The sequence below is a fragment of the Aspergillus neoniger genome (genome assembly GCF_003184625.1).
Source record: "Aspergillus neoniger CBS 115656 unplaced genomic scaffold BO87scaffold_19, whole genome shotgun sequence".
Classification (NCBI taxonomy): Eukaryota; Fungi; Ascomycota; class Eurotiomycetes; order Eurotiales; family Aspergillaceae; genus Aspergillus; species Aspergillus neoniger.
The window spans coordinates 240,515-256,672 of record NW_020291147.1 but is presented as its reverse complement, the minus strand read 5'-3'; the positions used below and the strand labels follow the sequence as shown (position 1 = coordinate 256,672).

Sequence of the window (16,158 nt, the reverse complement as noted above, 5' to 3'; positions counted from 1 at the left end):
CTACTAGTACTTATTGTTGATGATGATGGTTATGATTGTTTTAGTTTACTTGTGTGTATGTGTGGCTGTTTAGTACTATACCCCCTTGGTCTAGTTTATTTTATTTTATTTATGAACTCTGTGCGCGCGATATATATCAAAAAACAACAATCTAGGTACATAGTTCATATTGTCTGGCTCGTTGGTCGTTGGCCAGACTTACAGTGAGATCCGTCTAAGCCGACTCTCTTTGCTGGTGTATTCTACGCCTGCTTCGGTGCGCGCCATGTCGTTGATCCACTGCTTGTGCGGTTTGACTTCTTCTTTCTTAGAGAGCTTGGATGACAGGTACAGCCAGTTCAGGGCGTTTCCGACTGTGCTGACCTCGTCGCAGACGTTCTCAAGCGCAAATTTCTTGGTCCGCTCGTATAGATCGTCGTCAGTGCACAATTCGAATAGGTGTTGTGCAACTGCATCTGTATCGCCGACTTCTACTAGGAAACCGTTCTTCTTATCTGCTACTTGTAATGGGATTCCGCCAGCCTTGGTTGCGATCACTGGGGTACCCTTGTGGATTGCCTCGGATACCTTGACTTCGAACCCTTCACGTGTGGACAGCTGCAGAGCGACCTTGGCCTTTGAAAGGAGTGCGTTAAGCACCTGATCCGAGGGTCCAAGTCGGACAACGCAGATCTTGTCAGATAGGTCTGGAAGGTCTTTCTCAATGTGAGCTAGCACGGAATCGTAGATAACAGTGCCATCGGGGTCGTCAACGGAGCCGTGCCCACAAATAAGCAGTTTGGGCGGCGTTCTGTCGGGTAGGGATGAGGTGAATCGTCTATGGAACTTCGCATATGAATCTACAACGTCGAAGATACCCTTGGAAGGGTCGAACCGGGCAATTTGAACAATGTACTCATCTGCTAAGTGGTTAGCGCCACCGTGATCGCAAAGCCTACGCATGTGTGGCTTTAGAATCGTCCTCACCATGTGGATAATTTAAAGTCATCATCCCTGAGTTCCTGCAAACAGAGTTGAAGACACGGCCGTAATAGGCGACATCCTCTTCACGCATGTTCTTATTCAGACCATCCAACCTAACTCGGAATGTCAGCTAGATATATCATGCAGGTATCTTTTGAGACTGACCAATCAGTTGAAGCAGGCATATAGCCCACCATCTCGTCTGGAACATCTTTCGGCACGAAGATGCTCACTGGGTGACTGATAAACAGATCTGCCTGCTGCACCTGTTTCCAGATCCACGACCAGGTGTCTGCTTGTGGGGAGCCAGGTTGATCGATCAGATCACTGCGGATTTGGATATGGCTTCGGAAAATGACCGGTCGGTTAGGTGCTAGCTTCTTCGCAATGGGGATCAATGCGGGCATTTGCGGATCGTCGATAATGATAACGTCGGCTCCTCCCTCCTCAGGAGGCCGCAGAGGACCGCCGGGTGAGAGCCAGTATCGTTTCGCGTTCTCGTTGATCCAATCAATAACCTTTTCCCAGTCCTCATTGCTCAGGCGCTCATCTGGAGCAGCAACGCCTTGCAGAATATTATGGTTGTTCTTGGTTATGCGAAAAACTCCAGGCCGCGGTTTGGGGACATACCTAATTTGAGGATCTATTAGATACTCGATATCAAACGCTATATGGATGAAAGACTTACCACTTGATGTCAGTTCCCAACGAGTAGGAGAATCTTGCAAGGGCGTGTCTCATGAGGGCTACTCCTCCGCCCTGAGGAGTGGCACTAAAGAAGGCAGTCTTTGTGCCTCTGTTCTTGAGATCGTCGGCATAGTAATTAACTGCATCCCAGGTCCTCTGTGTGACTGTCTTCTGGAAGTCCTCCAGGTTTGTAAGGCGCACATGGAAGGCAGTGTCAACTTCAACTAATCCCAAGAAACCGACTTGCAACAACGGAATGTTTTCAGGGCCAAACAACCTTGAGTGCTGTAAGCACATGCACACTGCTTTAAGCTGGGCAAGACATACCTGACACACTTGCGTCCCATGGACTCGGCCTGTTCATCGATGCTCTTAAGCTCCCAGCCAGTAGACTTCCGGACAGGATGATCAACGTAGTGATCAACTCCGATATTACTCTCCTCGGGCAAGACCAAGGGAATCACATCCAGCTCCGACCAAAGACGTGAGCATAGAGTGGGGCATTTCCGAGCCACTGACGTTGGCATTGCCAACCCGATGAACTTCTCCAGGCGTTCGTCACTATACTCCCGCAACTGGTTCAGCACATAGTCGGTGATTTCAGCACAGACGGTCCGGCCACCCTGTGGAACAATGTTCTTCTGATGGAAGTCGAGCAGATAGGTAGTATCGCGAATCGCAAGGGCTACAGTGACTCCATCGTCATCAAACAGTACTGAGAGACCAGCATAGATAGTCTAATGGAATGCCATCGGTTAGAGATGTCATGGGGTATTCAGGCAAAAGAGAACTTTACCTTTGACGGAGGGGCTTCCCAGGAGTTCCTGTCAAACTGATGCGAGAGCTGCAGCTGATGAAAGGATGAACGGCGCTGGAACGGCTGGATACCGTCAGTGGTCATGTTGGCAATGATGATTGAGAACTATAGATAGAGTACAGTGTCTAGGGGATTCAATAAGGTGATTAGACTGCTGCTCAGGATTTGAAAAAAAGGAACTGTTTCCTATAAATCTCAATGAAGGGACTTCAGGTTCGGTCGCCGGTCCGGGGTTTGTAAGACCATGGGTGGTGGTGGGATGACTTCACCAGTCCATGGCGTGTGCTACCACTTCGCCATGACGTATTGCAAACAGCATACGATTTACTCCGGCGGCAGTGAGAATCCACCTTTTTGACCAGGATCATTGAAGAATAATTGGCCATGAAGAACTGCAGGTGGATCAGGAGATGTTTGGTAGCTTGTAGGTTCCTTTCTCCCAAATCATATCAAGGTACCCCGAGGCATAACCATCACCAGTCGATATGGATGGTGTTGATCGTCGGGAGCGGGGACTTCCGATAGGTACTACACAAGATAGCGAGTGCGCTAAGTCTGCAGAACGTACTTGTGCTTGGTAGTGACTTGTAAGATCAAGGCTAGGTTCATGGCACAGGCCACGCTAAGAATAAAAAAAAGTCCGTCGCCAAGGAGTCGGTCTACTTGCTTCTATTGACAATAATAATTTGATTGCTAGGCGCATCTACAATATATCGCAAAGGTCCTCTTGATCGGTGGAATAACTGGGTCCAAGTGGAGTACTCTGTTAGTAGTTCTGCTACAGGCAGGTGCTTGTGTGTGCCTGAGGATACGCTGCAAATACTGAAACCACCGATTGCTTGGCGCGGGGCGCTTAGTCATGGGCAGCCCCTTTTACGGAGCGCTCGAGCAGACGAGCGAGAGAGCGAGAGAGAGAGAGAGAGAGGCGCTCCTCGTGTGGATCGTGAACCCTGAAATTCCTATTGCTGCTGTTCGATCAATCGTTGTGCAATTTGACTTTCGACCCTGTTGGACCGACACTCTCTTCTCTCTGCTTCAACGTGCGTCGGTATCGCCCCTTCTTTACATAAGGTAAGTTCCATATGTCTTGTTTACCTTGCGTCTGCGAACGCATGGTCCATCATGGAGACGTCGCCCTGTTGACGCGGACCGCTAGCACGGGGTAATTGACCTTACGTTTAGTTTTCGTTGTCCTCTTTCTCCCACGGCCCCCTACTCGACCAATCGGTCCACCATCTAGAATCCCGATTTCTCACTGCACTTGGATTGCATCGGAGACGCTCTCTGGCGCTCGTTGAATCTCCGCAGGCTCAGTCGCTCCTTTGTCCTATCAACAGTCGGCGGTCTTCAGGAGACGCCTCCTTTAGTCACAATGGGTGGTCAAGTGTCCAAGATTATGGGGAAGATTTTCGGCACGAAGGAGATGCGGATTTTGATGCTGGGTTTGGATGCTGCTGGAAAGACCAGTAAGTTTGCTCCTCGACTCTGCGTCGACTCATTGACCATGGCTATGTGGAAACTAACACAGTGCGTTAGCAATCCTCTACAAATTGAAGCTCACCAATCAGGACGTCACCACTATCCCTACCGTCGGTTTTAACGTTGAAAGCGTCACCTACAAGAATGTCAAGTTCAATGTTTGGGATGTTGGTGGACAGGACAAGATCAGACCCCTCTGGAGACACTACTATTCTGGTAGGTTTTCACTTTTCGCGTGCTTTCAGCGGATCGTGGGGCAGTTGGCTGACATTGGGTGAACTCTTCAGGTACACAAGGATTGATTTTCGTCGTGGACTCCAGCGACACTGCTCGTTTGGAGGAAGCTCGCTCCGAACTTCACAAGATTATCAACGATCGCGAAATGAAGGATGCTCTTCTGCTGGTCTTTGCCAACAAGCAGGATGTTCAAGGCCGTAAGTTCCCGCATTGTTATGGTGGGAAACGACGTCGCGACTGACCAGGATTCTTCTTGCAGACATGAGCCCCGAGGAAGTTACTCAAGCGCTACAGCTCACCAAGTTGAAGGATAAGCTGTGGTACGTTGCTCCAAGTGTCGCAACGGAGGGAACTGGTATCTTTGAGGGCCTGGTAAGTTACACGCCCCCTCATCGGCAATGCTCAGCCATCTAACGCTCAACTTTCGCAGGCATGGCTCTCCAACAACGTCAAGACGCAACCTCAGAAATAAAACAGCCGCCAGCCAACACCTGAGCCGCAAAATTTGGAGGCCATCTGCACGGCCTCTCGTGTACAACAGTTTCCTTTGTACCAACTGAACCATCAGAACACCTCTCGTTTCACGTTCGATTTGATGACAGAAGACGCAGCATTTGGATCCTGTGTTTGCAATATTTCCTTTCACGCGCACGCCGTTCCGCTTTTCTTTTCTCCTTTATTTTCATGATATCCCCACTGTTTCGATGCGGGTCATTTCGAATACCGTCTCTTAATACTATTTTCCTATTTTCCTTTCTCTGTTGTCTGCTTTTCTTCGCCGCCCCCCTTCTCGTGTGTAGAAACATTCAAAATAGAAGGAACTTGGATCAGCACATACCTGCATACATATACTCCCTTTAATGTTTCCTTTTCTTTTTTCTCTCCTCACATTTATTTATTTATTTATATCCCAGTTGTATTTTCCCCGGCTCGGTTGTTGATAATATTCTTTAGATACTACCAAACCCCAAAAAATCCACACTTTATGAATAAACGATGAAACAAAAAAGAAAGGAACCCAAACCAAAACAAACAAACAAAGATCATACTATGTTCCACCAACGTCATTGACTCATGACCTCCCTCCCAGCCCAGCCCACCCCGTAAAAGGCCTCGGAAATTCCTCCTCCAGACACATGGAACGGAAAGCTCGTCCCTCCAGTCACACTCCTCCTGGCCATCGGATATATTATATATAAGCAAAACCCAATCTTGCATAAATCAATTAGATAGAAGTAGGGATGTTGATGTATTGATAAATAAGCTCCGAGCACATGCACAACTCTCGATTACCCGCCCCATCCATGGGTAATAAATGTGGCTGGTTCCCAAGTTTTTCAGATAGCATCAATCTGACACCAGTGGCTCTGGGAAGGAAAAGTTAACTTGATGGGTTGTTAGTTAAATATACGACACAACACCACGTAGTTGTTTTGCTGGATAGATGGTTACTTATATGTTATCTGCACCAAACACACATACACACACTACAAGACTACCACAGATCTTTCTTGATTAAGAATACTTACCTGAACATGCCCGACTACGCAACAGGTGATACGGTTCGCTATAAGCCTATTGGCGGTGAGTTACTATACCCTCCCTCTCGTCCCTGTCCGCTCATTTCGGTAGATTTGAGAGAAAGAAAAGGAACTGACGACGGTGTATTCGATACGCAGGACCTGATTCCAAAACTGCCGAAGCAATCGGCATCATCCGGGACGTCCGCACGCACTCTGGTACCATGACGGGGCGGAAGATCGAAGCGTCGGATGAGATGCCGCGGTATGAGGTGCGTGTATATTGATACGTATGGATGTGGTAGGGTAAGCAGTAATGCTGATTATGGGTCTGGGATGGTATTAGATCGAGAATGCTCATACACATAAACGGGCGGCGATCAAGGAGAGTAGTATTCTTGGACCGGCGGAGTGAAAGGATCATGATGTTATCTATTGATGCGCGGGGGGAAGTCCTTGGTTAGGGGTGGTAATCTTATTTAATAATGTTTCAAGGTAAACGGCAAGATGAGAGATAGTTAATGGTTGACAACAAAGTGATCTGCCTTCATTAACTTCTTGGGTGGGACGTTGTGCTTGCAGTGACTCCAAGGTACTCAGTTCGGCGAATTACATAATGGCACATGTGTCCAGGTGTATGGTATTTGAGAAAGTGAAAAAAACAATCGTGAATTTTTCTAAAACTATACATCCGATCCATATGTTAAATAACTGGTATCCTAAACGCTAAAGTCGTCACATTCATTCATACTCCCTTTCGTTGTTGAATCGACAGGAGTTTATGTCGCGGCCATTCACGACGGGTATATTTACAGCTGGCCGGGCCAGATATCGTTGGCGATCTCGCGCACAAGCTTCAGCTTGGCGATCATGCCATCGCGGTCAATGGCGTTACCCTCACGGTGACTGGCAAAGCCACACTGGGGGCTGACACCGACCTGGTTGAGGGCTTCCTCAAGAGAGATGTTGTTGCCCTCAGCGATGAACTTGGCAGCGTCATAGACACGCTTCTTCATCTCCTCCTTGTCCTCGAGGGCAGCGAACTTGCTGGTCACAACACCCAGGATGACGTTCTTGTGGGTAGGGAGCTCCTTCAGGGGCTCGAAGCCACCAGCACGAGGGGTGTCATACTCGAGGTAGTAGGTGTCAACGTTGAGCTCCTTGAAGAGCTTGGTGGCAATGCGGTCGTAGCCACCCTCGGAGAAGTGACGGCTGCCAACGAAGTTACCACGGCAAAGGTGCACACCGATGTGCATATCGGCAGGGCGCTTAGAAATGCTGTCGTTGTACAGCTTGATGTACTGCTCGAAGGTCTCATCGGCGGAGCGAACGTTCAGAGGGTCCTCCTTCCAGCCAGCAAGCATCTTCTCAGAGCAGAAGTCTGCAGTTTGAGTCAGCGTATTATCCTCATGGATAGATATACAGACAGGGTGGACTCACAAGCAAGGTTGGGGTCGTCGAACTGGACGTTCCTGCAGCCAACATCATACAGCTCCTGCAGCTCAGCCTGAACCGCCTTGGCGATGTCACCGAAGTACTCCTCATCGGAGCTGTACACGTCCTTGGGGTAGGCCTTGCCCTCCTTGTACCGCAAGTGGTACCAGTTAGGAGCAGCAAGGGTGATCTTAAGGTTCTTGACCTCCTCGGGAGGAACAACGCTGGCCAGGTACTTGAACTCCTTGGTGTAAGTGCTGCCGACGTGCTTGATCTTGCCGGTGCAGATAACGGTCTCACCAGGCTTGTGACCAGCCTCGAGGAACGCGGCAACATCGGGGGCGTAGGGGCGGAAGACATCAGCATCGACATCACTGACCTCCTCGAATCCCTCAAGTCCAGGGAAGAAGGAACCCCAGAACACTGTCGCGGTCAACATGTCAGCAATGAGTCCCTCTGATTATGCGCGATGTATGAGGGCCTAGCTTACTGTGACGGCGGTACTCTCCGTCGGAGATGGCGGCATAACCCAACTTCTTCTGGGTCTCCGCGACCTCCTTCACATCCTTGTTCTCGATAGCATCGAGCTGAGCCTCAGAAACCTCGCCATTTTCGAAAGCGGTCTTGGTCTTGAGGAGCTCCTCCGTCCGGAGGAGAGAGCCGAGGTGCTCAGCACGGAAAGGAGGGTTACGGTGGAGTTGAGGGGCCATGATGATTGAAAGGGCTTGAGTGTTCTGTCCAGAAATCAGTTAGAGAATCCAGTGGCAACCAACTTATCATGGGTTCACGGAAGAAACATACCTGGTCTGGTGACAGAATGGAGAGAAGAAGACAACAGCCGACTCGAGTCAAGAAGAAGGAAGAAATGGGGGGCAAGAGACCCCCTCATTTCTCAGCAAGCGAGTTCTCCGAGTCTTGCCCATGTTCTTCTCCGGTCTGTCCTTGCCCCACCGCTCTGGAAAGTGACCCCAAATTCTGGGACCGATTTCGCAGGCCCAGACAACAGACAGAAAGATAAATCGAGCAAATTCTTGCGATCTTGCGCGCCCTTTGAGTACTATACTACTTGGTACGATTACTTCCACTCGAAAACAAAACACGTCGAGTAGTTTCATAAAGTTCAATGCCTTCTGGCATCAGGGACAGCTTGCGACGAAGGATTGAGCCAGAACTACTACAGTAAATCCAGAAAGGCGGAAAGAAGATCGGCAAGGAAGCCTCCGGTGGGGCCAATGTATAAGTACTGACTCAGCAATCAATTTCATCTGGGGTTCTTTCTGTTCTGGGCTGGCTGCAGATGCCTAAAGCAAGTATATTAATTTTACTAGTAGTTACTGCGACAATTTCCTATCTCCCCGTTATTATTATATTATTGCACTGGGAATAGTACACTGTTGTCGGGTGGCTGCGATGTTGTCGAGTGTCAAAACAAGCCAGTGCAGGAGTTGCGGGGAGAGACTAATGCAGCTCCACATTCATACAGCGAAGGCGTTCCTATAAAGTTGGCGTGATTTCCAAAGCTATACAGAGTATGTTGTGTCGAGTCTGGCTTGGATTCAGTGAAATATGTAAATTTGGCGCGTGTAAAGTGCGATCACAGATCACAGTAGTCCTGCTATCTGTGCAAACACCAATTTAGTCTGTCAAAGCATTCTGTCACGGTTTTCCTGCTTATGGAGCCATCTTCGCCATTCGACTATCACGTGAAATGAATGTGGGGTCCCCCGGCAATTGACAGCCAGCATTCTTCCCGAAACTCACCACGCCATAACTCCTTTCTGGAAAGTACATCGCTGTGGGCTGGCATTAATGTCCAATTCATTGGTTTTCTATACTTGATTTGAAGCTCATAGTCTCCGCAATGTGAGGCATTCGGACGAAAACTTTATCTCAGATTACTGGAACAATGTCTTCACCACATTCGCCCTTGGAAAGCCTTCCGAATGAGCTTCTGGATCAGATCATCTCCGAACTCTCGGCTTCCCCTCCTTCTCAGTCCAGGGTGCACAAGCCTCCTTGTATGCGTATTACTACATCTAGAACTAGGGATTTGAAGAATCTTGCACGCAGCTCCTCCCGACTCCTGGAGCTGGTGCGCCCCCACCTCTTCGCTCACGCATGCTTCGATATCAAAGATGTAGCGGGCTTTGTCTCCTTTATAACGAGTTTAGATCTTGGTCGATATGTAATATCGATTGTGGCCAAGGGGATGGACTCTCCCGATCATCGAGAGGATCCCTATTGGTGGCGTCCAGTACTCGATAGTCTCGATCCGTTACGGATTATTGTGATTGCACCTCCCCCATTTCTGGCCGCCATGCTTGACACACGGATCATGGACGGACATAGCTGGGCATTCGAGGTTCCTTTCCAGGTTCTACAACTGGAACAGAACTCGCGGGTCTGCAAGCCTCCTCTACCATCAGAGACAAAGCAATCAGTCAGTCTGCTTGAGACTCGAGTATGGTCTTCCTTTGCCTTCAATGAGTCGTCCTCGCTCAGGGCGTACAATCACTATGAGTATTTCATGTTCCAGGTTCCTTCCCTATTCAATAAGTGGGGAACGGTGGCATCCACACAACTGTTCTCCGAGAGGCTGGACCTTTCCCGCTCATTGAAATCCTTCACGTCGTTCAACTATACGGCAGTGTTTCCGTTCTATAACCATGTCAAATTAGTCTTGGATGCCGTCGAATTGATGACCAACCTGCGATCATTGAGCATCCAACTTGCCCCGTCTCCGAATGATAATATCACGGAGATGGAACAGAGAGGCTCCATGGACCCCAGTGACCCATGGATGGAGATTGCTACCGGATATTCACTTATTGCGCACACTGTCAGGAAGATGGGGGCTTTAGATAGTCTCGTGGAATTCCGTACGCCAGATTACGAGTTTGATGCTCTGCGTTCAGAGCTATCCACTATCCTAGGGGATGTGTTGGACAGCAGTGGATGGGTACATGATGGAAGAGGAACTTGGACAAAAGTGCCTTCGAACGGCGAAGATGATCGGTTGGGTTCTCCTACGACGCCGGTAGGTAACGCTCTCTGATATGCTACAGTAATGAGCGCACACTTGAAAATATACTGGATGAATTGCGCTTCAAGAAATTGTAAGTACATTTGTGATGCACCTGTACATACTTACATTCTATACTTCCATTTGTCTGAGTCACTTTACGGCTTGCATATTAGCATATAGAACAATATAGAGTGACTAGTAACTTACACTGCAACTTCATTGTGCATAGTGAGACATATAATATACGTCATTGTCACGTGATAGCACATCAACTACTAATGATTGAGTGGGCATGCGGGCATACTTGATGGTTATTCGATTATTTCAATTACTAGGTATAGTTTTTTCCAATTGAGTAGCCAATATAGTGCAAGCCCCTATCAGATATGAGACGAGATTTGGGAGGCTTACATGGTGCATTCTATTTAAGAGCGACGAGCTGGGCTTTACAATATCCGGCACAACATTCGTTCGCGAAACCCAGATCTACTCCACACCTTGTATACATCTCACCTTACGACTACATTTAAACCACTTAACATACTCGGTCCGTATCTATGATAACAACAACAAACAGAGTGAAATATAGCTCGCCCTTTTAAACTACTACATATCCTCAGCTTTATTATTCAGAGGCAGCCCTATAAACGGACGCGTTGCAGAGCTACGCGTTTTTCCCACCGTTCAGTCCGGTGAAGAACATCATGTCCATCAACGCTTATATTGGCGATGCTGAGCCAGCGCCACCAATTTTAGCTCATACTATGCTGCAGTCTGGTCCATCAGCAGAGAACAAACACAAACAAGATCAACAACACTCTGCGGAACAGCATTGGAACATTTCACATGACGTGCAAAAGGGACTTCAAAATAGTCCAGACAGCGTTTTCAGAAGTGGCATAGTCATTGGCTTCTCCAGGCTCAGAGACGGACACAAGGAGACGAGTGATGAGGACGAGTACATCGGAAGAGTACGTCTACCTTCTCCATAGACACAACCTACCTCTAATCCTGTCCATGCTATACCCTTATGCATATATCTGTTAAGCCATATATCCACCACCCCCAATAATCATTTACACTACACCTCTTTACCACAAATCCCAACTCCCCATACAAGAACATACATAAATAACAACAACTAACAACCTCCCAGCTCCCACGCCACCTCCTCACAACCCACCTACTACAACAACACCAACACACCACCCACCAACCAAAAACCTACATAATCCACCCGGTCAACTTCAGCGCCTTCACACCTCAACGCCTCCTCACCTCCCTCCTCAACAAAAATCAACAACAACAACTCCCACTATCCCGAACCCAAGCAATCAACCTCCTGGACTCCGTTAAACTCTTCCCCGTCTACGACTTCAACGCAGCCGCACAAGCAATACACGAAATCGCAACCACCATATCTTCAGCATCAACAGAAACAACACCACATCAACAACATATCATAATAATCACAGGCCTGGACACCCTAACCGAGGGCGTAATACGTGCTTCGAACCCCCTTCGGGGATCAGCAATGCTCACGTCTGTATTACGTACACTAACGCAGTTGACTCGAACGCATGGGTCGAATGTCTCGGTGATGTTGGTGAATACTAGTGGGTTGGGGAAGATGGTGTCGTCTCAGAGTGGGGGTGTGGTGGAGGTAGATGCTAACGCTACAAAGGGAATGTATGAAATGGATGATGGCGAGGAGGGGATTCAATCTGCGTTTCGTGCGCATAGTGGGGAGATGTTTCCGAGTCTGTTGATGAGGACGCTGGATCAGGGGATTGATACCCATCTGTTGGTGTCGAGTATTGGGAGGGTTCCGGTCGTGGAGGTTATTAAGGATAGGGTGGGTGGGAATGTTGGGAGGTGGTGTGTTTGGGAGGGTGAGGTTTGATTAATATAACTGGCTGGGGATATAATTCGTTGTGTGAGGTTTGGTAGCTGATAGTGTGGGCTGCAGGATGTGCATGCCCTGATGTATGATATTGCGACCTATGTAGATAGTTGATTTTCCTGCTTACTCCATTTGAATATTTCATTCCACTTGAAATCTCAAACAAACATGAACTCTTGACCCCGTCTATCATGCGAGTACTATGCACCAGTTCCAACTTTTCCCCCTTAGCAGACCAAAATTGCCTTTCCGCGCTGACTAACTCCAGTTGTGAATCCTGCTTTTTTCTCGAATAAAAAAATGATAATGATGATGATTATGAATGGGGGGTATCAACCAAATCAAGTCAATTGTCAAATGCGACAAATAATGAGAGATAGGAAGCGTCTGTGTGTAATGTATGAGAGGGGAATGCTGGGAAGAAAGACAAGCCACGCTGGTTTAATGCCTGCCATAGTAATATTACATCACTGGCCACCAATTTGCGCATTGTCTGATTCGGCCCACATCCTAAGAACGGCCCTCTCAACGACATTCTTCGCTTCCTTTTCGCATTTGCTAAGATCCAAAGCGAGGGTGTTTTCCTCGAATACAGCATCTTGCTGTTGGACTTTGAGCCATTGTTTATGCCTCTCACAACGCTTCTTAGTACAGACACCACGTGAGAGCTTTTCGAAGTCGTCTTCGTTGTCGTCATCCATGGCGGTGTCGCCATCGGCGTCCGTAGCAGCTTCGGGATAGCTTGATGCCAGGGCTTCGGGCGAGCCATCCTCGAGTGCTTTCGCGCCAATTTCGGATAACCGCCATTCGTCGAATTCTTCGTCCGACCATGCGAGTCTGCTGTCGAAACCGCAGATGTCTTTCCAACCACCCTTTGGGTCGGTTTGTTTTAGATGCTCCAGAATGCTCTTGGATCGCTGTCGCACCAGTGTCATGAATGTGTTTCGTGCGCGGAGCATCTCCTTGCGATGGAGAAGGTCGTCCCGTTGCTTGCGGATCTTTTGTAGTTTGGATGCTTCGTCGGGACTGTATGTGAGCCAGTCTACGTCGAAGTCCAGACCGATCTTCTTCCCCTCCTTGGTCTCGGCTTCGGGATCGGTGGTGGTAATGGCGGCATTTTTGCTTTCCTCTTCGGCGGGGAGCGATATGATGCTTTCGCCTAGTTTGCGGAATTCTTTGGCGGAGCTGACGCCCATTACGACGGCTTTGAGATCGCCTGTTGTAAGGACTCCACCTCTGCTTCCTAGATCGTCCGGATCTCGTCTGTCTGGCGTAGCGGTCCCATCACGACTATTGCTTCCGCTCGAATTAATGCCACTGGTGGCTGCTCGGCCTGCTGCATTTGTCTTTGCTTTCAGTCCCGTACCCAGGAGAAGCTTAGTTCGCTGAAGCATGAACTCCCGGCCATGTTCGTCTGAACAGTATTTGCTGGGGATTTTCTGGTTGACTCGGGCGGGCTTGCGGCATTCCTTTAGCCGGCACATAGGTTTCCATGTAGTCCATCCTTTGCCTTGTTCCTTGCAATTCGGGCCTGCGGAGTGTTAGTGCGCGGGCATACATTATGTGTGTAATGCCGGAGGAATGTCTTACAGATGTACTTGTCAATGAGGTCTGCATCTCTCGGGTCGATGTTGACGCATTTCCCGTGAAACCAATCCTCACATCCACCATCGCATCCAATCATCCACGTATGATTGTCAGGTTTGCGGCAGATGCAAAATATTTCATCGTTGTCATCAGAGTCATCTTCTTCCTCTTCTTCTATATCATCATGCTCAACATTCTTGCTGCCTTTCCTTTTACTATCTGGGGCAGGTGAGTTGGTGTGCGAGGTGGAATTCCGCTTTTTGGTTGCGGGCTTGCCAGCACGAGTCGAAGACGGAGTGTTGGAACGACCGCCATCAACAATATCGCTGTCCAATTCGTTTGCTTTCCTCTTTTTGGTCGTTGACTTTCGCCCAGTCCCTTTCTTGGTTGCAGCAGTAGCAGACTTCCGGGTCGGGCCAGGTTTCGTAGATGTGGCTGGCGAGGAGCGGTCAGAAGACGACGCTCTTGAGGATCCCCTATTCTTGAGACTCGCAATGTTCTTTGGAGTGAGATGGTCCGCAGTCGGGCCGTCAAGTGAAGAAACCGGTGGCTTGGATTCCGACTCTTCGTTAAGAGGGACTTTATCCAAATTCGTGTTGAGGGGTTCGGTCTTGACAAGAGGGATTGGTGTATCTTGCTTGCTCGTGGATCTAACTACTCCTGCGGCATCAAGTCCTTCATAGAGGTCAGACCACGCTCGCAGATCAGTAGATTTGTCTCCATGTATGGCAGATGCCACCAGTATCCTAAAGCGTCGATGTATCTCATCTGCCCTTTCAAAGCCAAAGTACCCGCTCTGTCGCCAACCAGTTATCCCGATCACCTTATCATCGCCGATAACAACGTTCGACGGTACCAAGTTGTTGTGAACTAAACAGATATGTTCGTCCTCCTTCCTTTCACGAAACAGTATATTCTTCTCTGGTTCCAGGGCATCAGGTGACGCTTGTGAGTTGAGTCCACTGCAAACGTACGAAGGGCGGTCGGGGGGTGCATCTATCCCGCCAAGGCGCTGCGATATACGACGGCACTGCTGCTTGAACATGTCAATCTGCTCAGCTGTGAGGTATCTCCAGGCTACCTCGAGAGTAACGCCAGGGATTCTAGATTCCACGGTGACATTTTTCCCATCTAATGTCCCGCAAAAGTATATGACCGGCACAGCGATGGACATCTCCTTGAGCGTATCCTCAGCTTTCCTTGCGGCACTCAATTCATTGGCGTTGGCACACGAGTACTTTTCAGCCGCGGCGCCAGTTGAAGGTTCACGATCAACGCGAATGACAACGCTGCCAGCAGCGAAGACCTCCCGGTTCCCCGAGACATTCAGAGAATTCTCTGCCGTACAGAGCTCTTTCACAATGCCTTCCCAATATGAAGTGGCCTCTGGATCCGGTTCGCACCACTGGTTGTATCGAGGTTTGAAGTCAGATTCGCGAGGCGCGTAGCGGCCATAATGCACACTCCGGGCGAGGAATAGGTCGTCGTTGGGGAGGAGCTCGGGGTTTGTTTCGTATGGGTTTGTCGACCCTTGATTGGTAAGGCGACCATCCACCTGATTTTGATCACCAGGCGCTTGCGTAGCTCCGGCCATCACTCCAACTCTTCCAGCGACCTTCTAAGGTCCAAGCGCACCCCTTCTGTGGGTAGCCAGCGTGTGCGTGCTCGGGCAAAAAATCCTAGGGATATGTTGGCCTTCAAGATCCCGCAAACTGGCGATTCTGCAGACTGGCAACCTAGACGAAGCGTATGGTTCCGGTCGTATACAATTTCATACTATTAGTTTTGGAATGTGAGTCGGTAGCTTTCACAAGCAGAAAATGGAAAGGCGACCGACGGGGAAGTCTTCGTTGCTGATTATCGATCGGTCGTTGAAGTCGCAATTGCGGCGGAGGTCGGAGAAAGATGGGAAACGGAGTGTGATGCGATCCCAAGTGAGTGTCTCTGTAAGCAGCGATGTCGCGTCAGAATCCGAGATCTGGGATCAAAAGGATTCTAGTGGATGATGAGTCTTTCCCCCAGTAGCTGGCTAGTGCAATAACTTGAAAGCTTTCAGTAATTATTCAAGCTGGGGGAAGCGCGCTCGGCGACGCGGAGATGGAATTCGGAGAGGATTTGGCAGCTTCTGCGTCGGATTTACGGCCAAGGCGGTGAGTCTTAACTCCGTCGAGTCTCAAAACACTGCCTATCGCACGACAGATTACTACTATCCTTTAGGACATAGAAGAAACTCTCGGAAGCATGATGCTGTGATGACCTTCTACTCTCCCTCTGCGGCACTATCGAAAGCCGTAAGGCCAGAGTTCAAGGCCTGTGCTTCAAACCATTGCAGTGATGGGCGGCAGATACTTGCTTGCTATTCTTCTCATTCTGAAAAGTCAAGGGTCATGACAGAGCCAAAAGAGGAAGCAGCAAAGCACGGCGACAGTGTTCTTATTTCATACTCAATAGTAGGAAAGGGCGGTGCTGGTAGTGAAGGAGAATATCAATTATGAAGCCTGTTCGC

At 49.0% G+C, this 16,158-nt stretch overlaps 6 protein-coding genes across 6 annotated transcripts; 3 read left to right on the top strand and 3 right to left on the bottom strand.

Annotated features, from left to right (window-relative positions):
* Nucleotides 1-83: 83 nt before the first annotated feature.
* Nucleotides 84-2,899, bottom strand: ccg9 (putative trehalose synthase (Ccg-9)). The gene is made up of 6 exons (XM_025623488.1): nucleotides 2,447-2,899; nucleotides 1,978-2,387; nucleotides 1,652-1,927; nucleotides 1,129-1,593; nucleotides 967-1,076; nucleotides 84-899 (listed from the first exon to the last, which is right to left on the bottom strand). Exons 1-6 carry the CDS (start codon nucleotides 2,549-2,551, stop codon nucleotides 199-201), a joined length of 2,067 nt encoding a protein of 688 aa, XP_025478978.1. The 5' UTR covers nucleotides 2,552-2,899; the 3' UTR covers nucleotides 84-198.
* Nucleotides 2,900-3,736: 837 nt separating this feature from the next.
* Nucleotides 3,737-4,710, top strand: BO87DRAFT_69748 (ADP-ribosylation factor family protein). The gene is made up of 5 exons (XM_025629494.1): nucleotides 3,737-3,933; nucleotides 4,004-4,162; nucleotides 4,234-4,380; nucleotides 4,443-4,555; nucleotides 4,614-4,710. Exons 1-5 carry the CDS (start codon nucleotides 3,840-3,842, stop codon nucleotides 4,653-4,655), a joined length of 555 nt encoding a protein of 184 aa, XP_025478977.1. The 5' UTR covers nucleotides 3,737-3,839; the 3' UTR covers nucleotides 4,656-4,710.
* Nucleotides 4,711-5,634: 924 nt separating this feature from the next.
* BO87DRAFT_377196 (DUF2945 domain-containing protein) lies at nucleotides 5,635-6,249 on the top strand. The gene is made up of 3 exons (XM_025623487.1): nucleotides 5,635-5,767; nucleotides 5,863-5,975; nucleotides 6,050-6,249. The coding sequence occupies exons 1-3, from the start codon at nucleotides 5,719-5,721 to the stop codon at nucleotides 6,116-6,118; spliced, it is 231 nt and encodes a 76-aa protein (XP_025478976.1). The 5' UTR covers nucleotides 5,635-5,718; the 3' UTR covers nucleotides 6,119-6,249.
* A 94-nt stretch (nucleotides 6,250-6,343) lies between these two features.
* BO87DRAFT_360350 (cobalamin-independent methionine synthase II family protein) lies at nucleotides 6,344-8,275 on the bottom strand. Its single transcript, XM_025621550.1, has 4 exons — nucleotides 7,939-8,275; nucleotides 7,628-7,871; nucleotides 7,144-7,560; nucleotides 6,344-7,084 (listed from the first exon to the last, which is right to left on the bottom strand). Exons 2-4 carry the CDS (start codon nucleotides 7,845-7,847, stop codon nucleotides 6,513-6,515), a joined length of 1,209 nt encoding a protein of 402 aa, XP_025478975.1. The 5' UTR covers nucleotides 7,848-7,871; nucleotides 7,939-8,275; the 3' UTR covers nucleotides 6,344-6,512.
* Nucleotides 8,276-8,915: 640 nt separating this feature from the next.
* Nucleotides 8,916-12,065, top strand: BO87DRAFT_407286 (F-box domain protein; the record flags this gene model as incomplete). Its single annotated transcript, XM_025626059.1, has 4 exons — nucleotides 8,916-10,174; nucleotides 10,593-10,709; nucleotides 10,825-11,133; nucleotides 11,319-12,065. The coding sequence occupies exons 1-4, from the start codon at nucleotides 9,044-9,046 to the stop codon at nucleotides 12,063-12,065; spliced, it is 2,304 nt and encodes a 767-aa protein (XP_025478974.1). The 5' UTR covers nucleotides 8,916-9,043.
* A 109-nt stretch (nucleotides 12,066-12,174) lies between these two features.
* Nucleotides 12,175-15,725, bottom strand: BO87DRAFT_407285 (putative PHD transcription factor). Its single transcript, XM_025626058.1, has 2 exons — nucleotides 13,656-15,725; nucleotides 12,175-13,596 (listed from the first exon to the last, which is right to left on the bottom strand). Exons 1-2 carry the CDS (start codon nucleotides 15,244-15,246, stop codon nucleotides 12,533-12,535), a joined length of 2,655 nt encoding a protein of 884 aa, XP_025478973.1. The 5' UTR covers nucleotides 15,247-15,725; the 3' UTR covers nucleotides 12,175-12,532.
* Between the last annotated feature and the right edge of the window lie 433 nt (nucleotides 15,726-16,158).